The sequence below is a fragment of the Hyaena hyaena genome, unplaced genomic scaffold (assembly GCF_003009895.1).
Source record: "Hyaena hyaena isolate Hyena2069 unplaced genomic scaffold, ASM300989v1 scaffold_237, whole genome shotgun sequence".
In the NCBI taxonomy this organism is placed as follows: Eukaryota; Metazoa; Chordata; class Mammalia; order Carnivora; family Hyaenidae; genus Hyaena; species Hyaena hyaena.
Window position 1 is genome coordinate 120,894 of NW_024080874.1, and position 13,891 is coordinate 134,784.

The following is a 13,891-nucleotide window of genomic DNA, read 5'->3' on the forward strand; positions in this document are numbered from 1 at the left end:
ATACACATATATATATGTGTATATATATATATACATATACACAGGGGCGTCTTGGTGGTTCAGCCGGTTAAATGTCCAACTCTTGGTTTTGGCTCAGGTCATGATTTCAGGGCTCATGGACTCAAGCCCTGCCATCAGCACAGAACCTGCTTGGGATTCTGTCTCTCCCTCTCTCTGCCCCTCCCCTGCTCACTTGCGCTCTCTCTCTCTCTCAAAATAAAGAAATAAACATTTTTTAAAAAATAAAATAAAATCTGCATATACAAACATGCTACTGGCAAACTTACTTTAGTTGCTCGGAAGGGCTCTAGGTTTACACCTTCATCTCCCTTTCCCCCAGCTGTAGTCGTGAAATCAGTTTGTTCACTGCCAGGGCTTTCTCTGAGCTTTTCTTGTAGGGTCCTCTCATCCATCGTCGTTGCAGGGTGTTTGAGCGGCACTGGCTTTTCTTCACTGGTCTCTGCAATAATGGGACTAATGGTGGCATCTTGTTGCCCTGGACTCTCTTTTTGAGACACATCTTTGAAGAGTTTCTCTGGAAGAAGGGACACTAAGACTCTGGGAATGCCCTGAGTCACTATGGCTTCAAAAGATGCTGCTTCCACACCTGTAACTGTAGGGTTGGATATTTCCAGAAATTCTTCTCTAGTTATTTCCTGAGTTGTTACTATTTTAGAGGCAAGAATTCCACAGGTTTCACTATGACTTTTGCTGTCCTGATAGATGACTTCTTTTGGGTCTAATCTCGAAGTTCCTTCCAGTTTAAGAGTTCTTGTTGAGTCAGACAGTACTTCTTGGTATGATCTTTCTTTATATCCATTAGGGGAGCAAATCAGACCTTCGGTTTCTTTGGGTTTAAAAGTAACACAGGAATCTTGGTAAGCACTGGTCTCTGGTCTGATGGTTCCCTGGAGAGGCTTGTTTGTTTCAGAAATTTGAGATTTGCCTTCAACTTGGGTTTTTCCAACTGATTCCGGATACTGTATTCCTTCAGGTCTTGGGGTCACAGAAGAGAATGGCTCACTCTGGGCCCCACCAGTAATTTGAGATAAGTCTTCTTCCTCTTTTAAAGGTAAGCAGAGGCTTACATTTTTTATTTCTCCTTCACTGACTTGATTAGGTTTGAAGAATGTTAAAGCATCCCAATTTACAGAAATTTCTTTGGTTATCATTGGGGAAGAGTTTTCATCTTTACAAATAATAGAAAAATCCAGCTCTCTACCAGCTTCTTTTTCACTTATGGCTACTTCCACAGGTGGACTCTCTATGGTGGGTCCCTGGTCAGCTCTAACTATGGTTTCTTGATTCAACTTTTCTGTGGAAAGAACTGGTTTGTGTGTTTTGACACTTTGTTCTATAATCATCTCCCTCTCCTTCGTCTTACATTTCTCCCTAGTACTCATTGGTTTCTGTATAACCTTCTCACTCAGCAATTTGCCTAAAGCTTCATAATCTGATTCTTGTACTTCTGAAATAATTCTTTCTTGGTTTTCCCTTATCTCTTTAGAATCTAGACCTGATGTAGACCATTTCATATGAGAAGTAATTTCTATTTGGGCCCCTATTTTTTCCTGCTCTTCATTTGTGTTTTTTTCCATGTTATTACTAGCCACCTCTTTCAGTTTAAAATCACGAGCTTCTGAGTGAGATAGTGTCACTGAACTCTGGCCCAACAATGTACCTTTACGATCGCCAGGAATTATGATACTGACAGATTCTTCAGTGTCTGGAGAAACTCTCCTTTTATCTTGATCCTTGCACTTCATTTCCTGTAACAAAATTTCTATGCTCTTTTTGGCCTGCCCCCCATCAGAAACTCTTGTTTGAACCTTTCCTTGTACAGACTGGCTTCCAATCTGAAATAATTTCTCACTTGCTCCTTTACCACAACTCATTCCAGCAGTCTGATTACACACAACTAACATTTCCTTTCTTAGAAATTCCTTCTCTATATCACATACTTCAATCCCATCTTGCTTTTCCATCTGAGCCCCATTATTACGGCACTCTAAAGGATCTATCTGGATCATAGTTGCCAGTTCAGGGCTGATCAATCTTTTCTCAACAGCTTCCTTTAAAGTCACTCTCTGATCATTAAATATGTCAAAAATTCCTCCATTTAATACCTGATGAGATGCAATAATTTTGACCATGTTTTCATCCACTAATTTCTGTTCTAACGCTGATGCCAATGTCAGTCCTTTACCTGTGGCAGTATCTATGATTCCCCCAGTATTTGCCTGAGCTTCCAAAACCTTCAGTGTAGATGCAAAGTCTACTTTTCCAAGCTGAGTTGCTTGAGACAATGTAAGCACTTTGTCACTTGCTCCATCTTTAATGTCTGAGAAGGGAATTACTTCTAGATATCTCTGTCCAGATTCAATATCAATCTTACATTTCTTTACTAATTCTGAATAGGGGACAATCCTGTAATTCTCAGGATCCACAATCCCATGCATCATTTCTGTAGACAATATTGCTTCATTAGTTAACAGTCCTTCTTTTTCAGCTTCTGCCAAGGTCAATCTCTGGCCAGAAATGAGATCTACAAAGCTTCTAGTCAAAGCCTGAATTTCTTGGATTTCTCTTTTCAAGTCTGGAGTAACAAGATCTAATTTTATGGCTTCAGAGAGGGAAATCGTTTCCTTGGTTTCAGGATGAAAAAAGTGATGGAGGCTTAGGTTCTCAACTTTTTTGAGTTGCTTGGCTAAATCTTCATCAATGATGCCATGTTCGAAGGCATTATCAACAGAAAGTCTCATCCCAGATGTATGGTGAATGATACCTCCATCTGTCACCTGCTTAGTTAGCAACTGAACAGCCTCCTCTCTCTCCAGAAGTCCTCTGTCAATGCACTGCACAACTGTTAAAGGAGCTTTGCTCTCAGGGTCTAGAATTCCAGTTGTTTCCATCTGTAAGCTAATAAATCTCTCTCTGACTGTTTCCTCAGCATCTCTGCCTTTGGAAGCTTTCTCCAGATTTATAAGCTCTGTCTTGTCAGCACTGTCCACCAAGCCAAGGTTTGAGGCCAAAGTTACTGAAACCTTTTTGCCTCTTTTCAGATCAACAATGCCACCAGTCACCACCTGCCCCTCTAAAATTCTCGAGGCTGTTTGTGTATCAAGAAGTCCCATTGCAACTGCTTCCCTCACAGAGCAGAGCGTGTGGTTACGGGGGTCTAAAACCCCACTTATAGCTTTGTCTGCCATGAGGACATTATGTAATAGTTTCTCATCCATCAGACCTTCATCGATGACTTCCTCAGTGGTCAAAGACTCACAGGTCTGAGAGTCAAAGAAGCCACGAAACATGTTCAGCTTTCCAAGGAGTTTCACAGCAGTGTGGCTAGGCACGATACCTTGGGCTATTGCTTCATTTAATAAGAGCTTCTGCCCTGTTTGTCCATGAATGATACCGCCATGTAGTAATTGTGCAGATAACGTATTTAAGGTAGCTTCCTGGAGCAATTCTGAAGGATGGCTGCCTGACAAGGAGGTTTCACGACCATTATCTTCTGCATCCGTTTTTTCTGACGTCATTGTACGACTGTCTGCGATGATGTGTCCTTCTGGATTATGTTTATGGCCATCCCTACCCAAAAATGATTTACTTAAGGTTTTCTGCTTGTCTAGAGTATGAATATTCATGTCATCTTCAGACTTTAGTTCTGACTCTAAATCTAGAGCTTTCTTTACCTGAAATTGTAGCTTTTTGCTTTGGGGATTTAGGAGTGGCCTTCCAGTTTCACCTGGAATTTCCATTTCGAGTATATTTGCTTGTTCTGTCTGACACAGAAAGGAAGTCTTTCTGGAATTCTGCCATTCTTCCTTCGGTGTCTCGACAGAAAAAGGATCTTTGTCTCCCTCCAAGGTCACAGCCTCAGCTTGCTCAGTGGGTACCATAGGGAGAAACCCTCTGCTAACATTTTCTCTAGTAGACATTCCTGTTAGTTCTTCCTTTTTGGTAGCTAGCAATTGTCCTTTTAACTTTGACTGGACTTTATCTAGGACCATCAAAGAATCAACATTTGGATGTCTCACTTTTTGTTCTCCCCCAAACAGGTCCCTTTCAGAGTTCTCTACTGAGGAACCTTCAGTTTCCACCGTGGTCCTTGTGCTTTTTGCTTCAGTGCAGTCTGCCTGATTGGGATAGTTTTTGTTCTGAGAAGAAATCAGGAGCTCATGTGGCCTCACACTCAGCCCATCACAGAAAGTTTCTGTGCTTTTGACATTCACTGATTCTTGTAATTCCTTGGGAGTTTCTATTCTCTGATGCCCAGTTTCAAACACTTCTGGAAGACCTGCTTGACATTCACCTCTTGTCAGTGTCTCTATCAGCTCATCGTCTAACAGGAGCAACCTTTGTCCATCCCGCACATTAATATAGCTGTGAGTCATCAGCTGAAACAATAGCTTCTCGCCACGGCTTACTATGCCCTCAGTTTGGCACCTGCTATGTGGTCGACTTACTGCTCCAGGATTAATGTTCAATTTGTTTCGTTCTGAAGAATCTACTAATTGCATGTAGGGCATCACATCGGGTATGCAAATTGATTTTAAGTTATTGACAAGATCTTTGTCCAACATACCATCTTCTACTGCTTTTTTCCAGGACCAAACCTCTGTGCTTGCTGGTAGAAACAGAGCGTTAATATGCTGTCGGCCACTAAGGATTTTGTGAGCTAGTTCATTAGACACGATACCTTGCTCCAGAGCATGTGTGATTGGGAGGATCTCTCCAGATTCAGGCCACAGCAACCCCATGAATGACCAAAGGGACTCCAGAATCACAAGGGCAATCTTAGCAGCTACCAGATCCTTGCTCACTGCTTCATCTATTGTCAGTCTCTGCCCAGTGACAGTGTCTATGATGCCTCCTGTCTGAAGCTGCCTTATGAGAATAGCACAGGCCATATCCTGGTCAATCAAATTATGTCTTACAGCCTCTTCTACAGTAAGTCTGTGTCCTGTTCTTGGATCTACTATGCCACCAGCAAAAAGCTGAGCTTCCAGCAGCCGGACAGTGACCTGCCTATCTATTAGGCCTTCCTGAACTGCACGGAAAACACTAACCTTCCGGCCTGATTTCAGGCTCACCATTCCCCCTGCCAATTGTTTGACAGGCAGCAGTTTCAACCCTGATTCCTGGTGGATAATACATCTCTGCGTCAGATCCAGCAAACTGATTTTCTCAGCTGTGTTGGGGTCTATCAAATTCTTGGATGATTTCAAGTAAGACTCTAACACTGAGTGAAGTCTTGCAGAAATGAGGCCTTGGTGAAAAGCCTCCTCTAGGTTAACACAGCCCGCGTTAGGGGGGAGACTGAAACCTCCGGTTGCCAGGTGAGCTTCCAGCACTTTCAGTCCAACTCTCTCACTGATTATTTTCTTTTCAATTGCTTCCACCACAGAAGGAAGGCCTTTGCTCTCAGTAAGCCTGCTTATTAAGGACAGGGCATCCTGTAGCTCCCGCAGCTGCTGGTACATCTGGGGATTAATGAGGTTTCTGGCTAGACCCTCCTCCAGAGAGAGCTTTTCATTGGTCTCAGGGGCAATGAGGCCAGACATGATAACCTGGGATTCCAGGAGCACAAGGCCTGTGTCTTGGTCAATGAGGCCCTTTTGCATGGCTTTGAAGATGGGAAATATCTCCACTGTGCCTAGGTCAATCACCCCAGCAATAGCTCTGCAGCCCTAAAAGGAAAACGAAAAAGAAAACTGAATCAGAGAAACATGACTGGTAAAAGCATTCATTCAAAGAACCATAGTCCATCAAATTCTGACCACAAGAAAACCCCAGCCTGCAATGAGCCCCATTGTGTAGGAAACACTCAAGCTTGGCAGCGTTAATACTAAAAAAGAGTTTTTCTAAACTGCAGAATATTGAACATGGCTGGAAGTTCACAGGTTACTTGACAGATGCTGGCATTAAGCATATCTGAGTGACGAGCTCTACAAAGTAGCAAGCAATGAAGGTGAAAGGTCGGCTCTCTCTATGACTAAATCACCAGAAAGTTTCTTCCAGAAATCTACCAGTTCCCCCAGTGAAAAGTCAACCCTATAAAACAGCTTCTCAGTGTTGCAACTGGTGCAGAAGATCCTGAAGTAGCACATCTCCGGTAATGAGCTTAGCAAAACCAGTTCACAGGATTAGAAGAGTCAAGCAGCCCAATGGCCATATGACAGGTGTACAGCTCTGTAAAGAGCCCACGTGTACCACTCAAGCAGCTGTTTCACAACTGGGGCAGTCTCATGTGGTGGCCATTGCAACTATCTCTCAAGGCAATGGCCCTCGGTTAAATTAGTTCTGGGAATCGGAAACAGCAAGTCAAGGAAGGAACAGACTTAGGACCTTTGCCTCTTGAACCACTAGGGACTCTTCTTCTGGTCCAGGTTAAAATGGGTAATACAGCCACCATGATACACCTACAATTTGCTGGGCACTTAACATATGTATTGAATACTGATACTTACTCCTCACAACAATCCTATGAAAGCAATTATTTTAATCTTTAGTTTGCAGCTGAGAAAATGAAGCACAGCGAGATTATTAAGTAACTTGTCCAAGGTCACAAAACAAGTGAAATTCAGAATCAAATCAAGGCCTGATTCTAAGTCTCATGCTATTATTATACTGCCTCCTCTGTCCAACCCAGAAGAGGGGGAAGGAAAGGCACAGCAGACTGCATCACACTCAGGAGTTAGGTCCTATGTCCAGTAAAGCAGGCAAATCTACACATTGCCAAAATCACCTTTCCAAAAAAAGCCTAAAAATGGCTCCTTCCTGTTTTAAAGCCTTTTATCACAGAATGATGGTATTCAGAAATTAAATCATTTAATGGACGCCTGTGTGGCTCAGTCAGTTAAGTGTCCAACTCTTGATTTCAGCTCAGGTCATGACCTTACGGTTCATGAGATGGAGCCCTGTATCAGGCTCCACACTCTAGTGTGGAGACTGCTTGGGACTCTCTCTCTGCCCTGTCCCTGCTCGTTCTCTCTCTCAAAATAAATAAACTTAAAAAAAAAAAAAGATATTAAATCATTCAAGATATTAAAACATCAAGTAAGTTTTGTCACTTACTTTTATTACTTTCAACTTTCCGCCTCTTCGTGTTCATTATCTTTATTTTCTATAGCTGATTTTGTCTGCCCCTCTTCAGTCAGTATTATTTTCTGATCCTCATTTAACTCTTGAATTTATCCATGGAGGATGTTGTTGAAGCAACTGCCAATCACTTCCCTGCCTCCTAAATAATGCATTTTAGGGGCACCTGGGTGGCTTAGTCGGTTAAGTGTCCGACTCTCGCTTAGGTCATGATCTCGGGGTTCGTGGGTTTGAGCCCCGTGTTGGGCTCTGTGCTGACTGCCAGCTCAGAGCCTGGAGCCTGTTTCAGAGTCTGTCACTCCCTCTCTCTGACCCTCCCCTGCTCATGCTGTCTCTCTCTCTCTCTCCTAGAAATAAATAAAACATTAAAAAAAAATAATGCATTTCATTCTGTCTTGGGGAGAGTAAGCTCTGTAGGAGCAGGCACTCTGCCCATTCAGTGTCGGAGGACAGTACCGGCAGTTCAATAAACATTTGTTGAATTTATGAATAAATTGGTAAATAGTAAGGAAATCCTTAAAATCCTTAACCTTCTTGCCCCTAGATTTTAAAGGCATGCACTGAGAATTTCAAATTCTATTAGCTGCACACTATAAGAGATAAAGAATGGAGAGCAAATGAGGGAACACATTTGATTCACATCTGTATCTCACTATAGTAATTCAAATAATGGACTAACATATAGAATTCTCCACACTACTTAAAATATTATGTGTTGTTGCCCATCCTCCTTCTGTGTTCTGAACCTACAAAGTAGTTCAACTTATATAACACAAATGTATATTATACGTATTTACCAGGTATCTGTTCTATAGAGATTGAAGGGAAAATTGCACTAGCATAGGACTCTTTGAGATACACGAAAAATTAGTTTTACAAAATCCACATAAAGACTGTTCAGAAGCAGACAAGATGACAAAGGAAAAAATTCTTTTGAGAACTTCTAATTTCTTCTGTAAGATTCCTCAAATGCTAATATTGAAGAAAAATTTGGAGTCTAGCCAATTGCTAGACAAAGAGAAAAGACTACATGCTGTTCCTTCCAATACTCTCAGAATTGAAGGACAGGCAAGAAGCACTGAGCCGGGCAATAATCCAGAGAAATCCAGTTCAGTCCCACAAAACATGGGCATTCTGACCTAAACAAGCAGAGAAAGACAGAGGAAGAGGAGGAAAGGAAACGTAAAAGGCTTCTACTTACCAGAGTTGCAGCACGCCTTGGGCAGATAGAGAGAGAGCCTTACGGAGCAGCTCAGCCGCATCGCACACACAGTGTAAGCTTGGGGTTAGCGTCCAGCATGCGACTGTTTGTTTTTTTGTAAAAAAGAACCCCAAACAGGTCGTCCTCTTTTTCCCTTTTGTGCATTTGTGCTTAAACTCCAAAGGGTTAGTGAAACTTGTAAGCAAGGATGTCAGTTAATCAGAACAATACTTCACATGAAACACACAAACAGTAACAGGGGACACATCATGCTCAATGTAGTGGTGCTCAGCAGCTTGTCTTTCTTCCCCGCCCCCCTTTTTAACCTTTCAAAGTGAGAACTGGGTGTTCTCAGCAAGCAATTGTTAAAACTTTTCACATTGTCCCTTATATGGTGAAGCAATAAGCCGTTAGAAGTGGGCTACCTTACGTAAAGAATGCTAAACCAGCATATTCTTTCTGGAAATCTACTCAAAGAAATCATAGCTGGTTCTGGCTTGTGGTCTTTACAACTCTAGCTCCTGATGCACCAATTTCATACCCAAGGACCAGAGTCAAAGCATGTTTTGTCTGAATATCACTTTGAGCATCATCGAGACCAAATCTGATAACCACATGAGCTTACATTTTGACCTGCCCCACACAATTTGGCCATTGCTTCACAACATAGGAAATAAGCAGGCAAACACATATATATCCCAGAGACACATGTATATAATATGGTAAGTTTACATATACACACAAATATCCAGGAAGAACTCAGGACAACCAGCAGGAACTTGACCATTTTCCTATGGTCTGGGAACAGAACATGAATGGGAACTGGTAAAGATGTCATATGATGGGATGACCATGAGTGAGGGGAACCAGCGTCTCAGTCAGTACAGCCAATCCACCAGTTTGCTAGGAAAATGGTTTCTCATTTATTTAGTAGCTATGAAAAAAAGTATGGAGGAAGAGGTACACAGCCCTTTCTTCCCAATATTCAGAACTTCTGGCTGTCAACTTTTAGATGACAATGCCATGAAGGAGTAATCTTGCTGCCCCGTGATCAGATATATTTTAGGATTTATATTCTCTTTAGTTGCGGTCTGCCATAAAATGGCAGATAACAGAAACTGTGAACCAGGTCTATAGGGTTGGCCATAAGCATCTTCCAGTGTTCTTGACTGACCAATACATCATGGAACCCCAGTAAAGAAACACAAGACAAATGGCTGCTATGGTGAGGTTAAAAATTAAGTCAACATTGGTCATGGAAAGCTAGTGAACATGATTCTCAATCAGCAAAGCTGCTTTCATACCATTCAAAAGGTACCTTTCCCATTTGGAGAGAGAAACTAAATGTACCTTTTGTTCTGTCTGTTGGGCCAACTGGCTCTGAAGTTGCTGAAGCTGGTTTGCTGAACCATCACAAAGGTCATGGTAAGCCTTATTTAGGGCATTCAATTGTTCAGATATTTGTTCCTTCTCTTTTTCTGAGAGCCTAGAAGATGAAGCATTGAAGCTCTTTTAGAAAAAACCTTCTCTTTAAAAAAAAGTTTTAAACCGACAAAAGAGAAAATAATCTCTCATTTATCTACTACCCAGCCATCCACATTTGCAAAATTTTAGTATTGTACCAAATTTACTTTAGATCTATCCATCAGCTTATTGAGATTTCCCAAGTCCTCCTTAACTTCCCTATTTCTTTTCTTAGTCTATCATTTCTCCCTATGATCTTCAGTATCTTCTTTTTGTAGTTCAGATCCCACAGTCCATAGTCTATCAGCTCCCTATTATTATCCCTGTACTCTGTCCTTACTAATGTGATGAAACTCCTGCCCCAGATCAACAGAATCACTGGACTTCTCTGCTCCTGCCTGCAGGCTAAATATATTCAGAGACACAGAGACAGAGACAGAGACAGAGAGAGAGAGAGAGAGAGAGAGAGAGAGAGAGTGTGTGTGTGTGTGTGTGTCAGGGTTGAGGAAGGGAGGAGACCCTGTGGAGGAGATCCTACTGATTTCCAGCGTCCAGTGGACCTGAGAGCTTCCTAACAAACCTTCTAGGAGGCCCCAGTCAATCCTAATTCCCTTGCCCTCAGCTCCCTCACAGCAAACAACCTCAGTCTATTTCAAAAGGAAATGCAGACGGCTGGGCACAAATTCTCTCACCTTCTGGCTTCACTCCTGGCATATTTACCTGCATCTAATCTCCTTTTCCTTAAACCTCAGAGGAATAGTTGTCTTGACTCTCTCTGGTCTAGGGTTGTACTTTCTACCTACTGATGAATTTTGTCCTCTCCTATAACTCTGGGACCCCCTCTCCTGTTATTTTGATCTCTTTCTCCCTTTTGGTCCTTGATACTCAATCCATAAACACAGTTAATTCCTCTGATCTTTTAAAAAGAGGTCTTTCTTTTCTTTTTTTTTTTTTTTTAAATGTTTTATTTATTTCTAGCAGAGAGAGAGAGAGAGACAGCGTGAACAGGGGAGGGTCAGAGAGAGAGGGAGTCACAGACTGAAACAGGCTCCAGGCTCTGAGTTGGCAGTTAGCACAGAGCCCGACGTGGGGCTCAAACCCACAAACTGCGAGATCATGACCTAAGCGAAAGTCGGACGCTTAACCGACTAAGCCACCCAGGCGCCCCAAAAAGAGGTCTTTCTTGACTGTATATTCTACTCTAATTATTTACTGTATTATTATTGTCCTTTCCTATGGCCAAGCTTCTTCAAAGAGTCATCTACTTTTGCTATCACTAACTTCCTCACCTCATGTCCTCCCCATCATACTAAATCTGACATCATGCCCCAAGTTTTCACAGTTACCAAAAATTTCCAACTTGCCAAATTCAACAGAAACTTCTCAGTCTCAATATTTCTTGACCTCTGACCACTTTCTTCTTTTTGGAACACTGTTCTCTCATGGGCTCTAAAGTATCACTCATTATTTTCCCTCTACTTCTGTAAGGCTTCCTTTACAGGCTGAAAAGTACCAAGATGCCCTAGAACCCTTGTGAACGAATCGACTAATGGTTTCTACTATGCTGATGACTCAGATCTGTATCACTTTAGACTTCTCTCATTAATTCTAAATTTACATACACAGCTGCCCATTGGACAACTTTAGGAGAACTATTTAAGGCATAAATTATAATACACTCTAATCCACTCATGTCCTGTGGGTGCCTCACATTCATAATGTTCAAGAATAAAGCTGCCTTCTCCCTCAGTCTGCACGTTCTCATGTATTCCCTGTCTTGGTTAGTGGCATCACCATATGCTCAGGGACCTAAGCCAGAAACCTGGAAGTTATATCTGACAATTTCCATTCATTGCCAAGCCCTATAAGTTTATCATCCTTAACATCTTTGGAATTCTTGCCCTTCTCCACCCTCAACATTTCTGGCCTGTATTATCACAACAGCCTCTTTACTGGTCTCTCAGACCTCCACTTTGTCAACCTATTCTCTGTAAAACTACTCTAGAAACCTTCATCAACAAAATCTAATCATGTAGAAGACCCCTCCCCATAGCCAACAAGGTAAAATGCAAACTCTTCAGCATGAACTATAAGGCTTTTCATAATCTGGCTCTTGCAACCCTGGATTCTCCAGTCTCACCATGACCTTGAGTTTTAGCCAAGTAGATTCAGTCCCCTAGATGTGCCATAATTTCTCATTTAATACTCACTTATGACCATGCTTGGCCAAGAAGATCTGTGAAGTTTTAATGGTCTCAGAGACTTGTTCCCTCTTCGTTGTCAGTTCCTCTGCTAGAACCTAGGTGGTAGAAACAAAGAGTATAGCTTCAGAAGCCAGTAGATTAAAGAATCAAAGTTATTTGAAATAATTTTTTTTAAAATCCCAGGGAAAAACCTAGCTTAAGTCAGATTTTTTATTACCAATGAGCTATATAAAGTTGGTTAAGAAAGTAGAAGTACAAACAGGATGACTTCTTAAACTTCTTTAAGTTTGGCAGTTAACAGTTATTGAGATAATCATTCCTGGGGTGACCCATATGTGATTTGTTTTATTCCATCAAATACGTTCTTACATATTATTAAGAGACAGATGGCTCTTATACTCACCTGCTGTTCTAAAATAGCTTTTTCAATGTCTGTTGATTCTTTGGTCTGGGATGAGGTAGCTTTGCTTTGTGTGTTCTTTGCTAGGGTAGAAACCCAGCCCAAAAGTTCTTTAACCTTCTCCACATGCTCCTGCTTTTCCTCTTCTACAACTTTCTAGAACAGGAATTAGAATATCAGTATCTTGGTCAATATCTTATTAAACTGGCCTGACTTCTGATTTCCTAAAATAGAGACATGAAAGTTACCTAAATCAGGAGGAAGCTAAAATAACCCCAAGATAAATATAATTTACCCAGTCTAGAACATTGTTCATAGGTGCTTAATTTTGTGATACTAGTAGCTAAATTCAACATATCTAGGTTAGCACCTTTCTAAAAAAGAACAAGTTTTTAAATATATGAAGAATATTCAATAATTATTTACTGATCTTTAAATACCCTTTAAATATAGCATCTTTTTTTCATGATTCTTAGATTTACAGGTAAAGAGAATAAAGTCTACAGAGATTAAGTGAGATAGTTATTGACATGAAGGAAGTTGCTTGCTAATTCGCATAGGCAAAAATTGGTATGAGTTAATATTTTCAATAGCATTTCTTTTATAAAAGTGAGTAATGTACAGAAACTTATTTTGCAAAGATGCAGAAGATTTTTATAAGTACAAAAAAATTATATACTCATTACAACAAATTCACATAATCTGAAGTGCATAATATATATCCCTTTAATCTCATTTCCCTAGAAATTTGGTGTCCAGCTGGCCCTTGAACAAGGGTTTGAACTGTGTGGGTCCACTTATACATGCATTTTATTTTAGAATACAGTACTTATGTAAATGTATTTTCTCTTCATCATGATATTCTCTTTTCTTTTTTTAAAAAATTTTACAAAAACATTTATTAATTATTGAGAGACAGAGACAGAGCATGACCATGGAGGGGCAGAGAGAGGAGGATACACAGAATCTAAAGCAGGCTCCAGGATCTAAACTGTCAGCACAAAGCCCAATGTGAGGCTCGAACTCACAAACCGTGAGATCATGACCTGAGCATGACCTGAGCATGACCTGAGCTGAAGTCGGACACATAACTGACTGAGCCACCCAAGCACTCCTCGTCATCATGATATTCTTACCATTTTTTTCTCTAGCTTATTTTATTATAAGATTACAATATACAATACGTCTATTTCATAATTTTAAGTTACATAGTATGGAATTTTTATGTTTCCAATTATTTCCCATTAACAAATTATGCTTTATTAAGGATATTTGTTCACATCTCCTTTCTTCATATTTACAATGTATGAAGATACTTGGAAGTGGAAGTAGGAGGGTTGGATATTATACAGTCAGTCCTCATTATTCAAATTCCATATTTGTGAATTTGTTCTATTTGTTAGAATTTATTTGTTACTCCAAAGTCAATACTTGTGGCAATTTAAGTCTTTTCCAGATATGCCCAATGTCCCTAGCTGAGGTAGAACAGGGTGACACTGTACCTTCTTGTTCTAGCTC

General features: G+C 40.8%; 1 protein-coding gene across 3 annotated transcripts in view; it reads right to left on the reverse strand.

The window, feature by feature from the left end:
- The window catches only part of MACF1 (microtubule actin crosslinking factor 1), a 317,520-nt gene that overhangs the window by 117,173 nt on the left and 186,456 nt on the right, over positions 1-13,891 (reverse strand). For 2 of the 3 annotated variants that reach the window (XM_039244489.1, XM_039244488.1), the window contains exons 33-35: positions 12,377-12,529; positions 11,980-12,068; positions 9,656-9,791 (exon numbers count right to left, since the gene is read on the reverse strand). In XM_039244489.1, the coding sequence (XP_039100420.1) occupies positions 9,656-9,791; positions 11,980-12,068; positions 12,377-12,529 (378 nt within the window). Of the gene's footprint in view, positions 1-287; positions 5,694-9,655; positions 9,792-11,979; positions 12,069-12,376; positions 12,530-13,891 lie in introns of all 3 variants that reach the window. The other variant, XM_039244487.1, reaches the window with a different exon arrangement.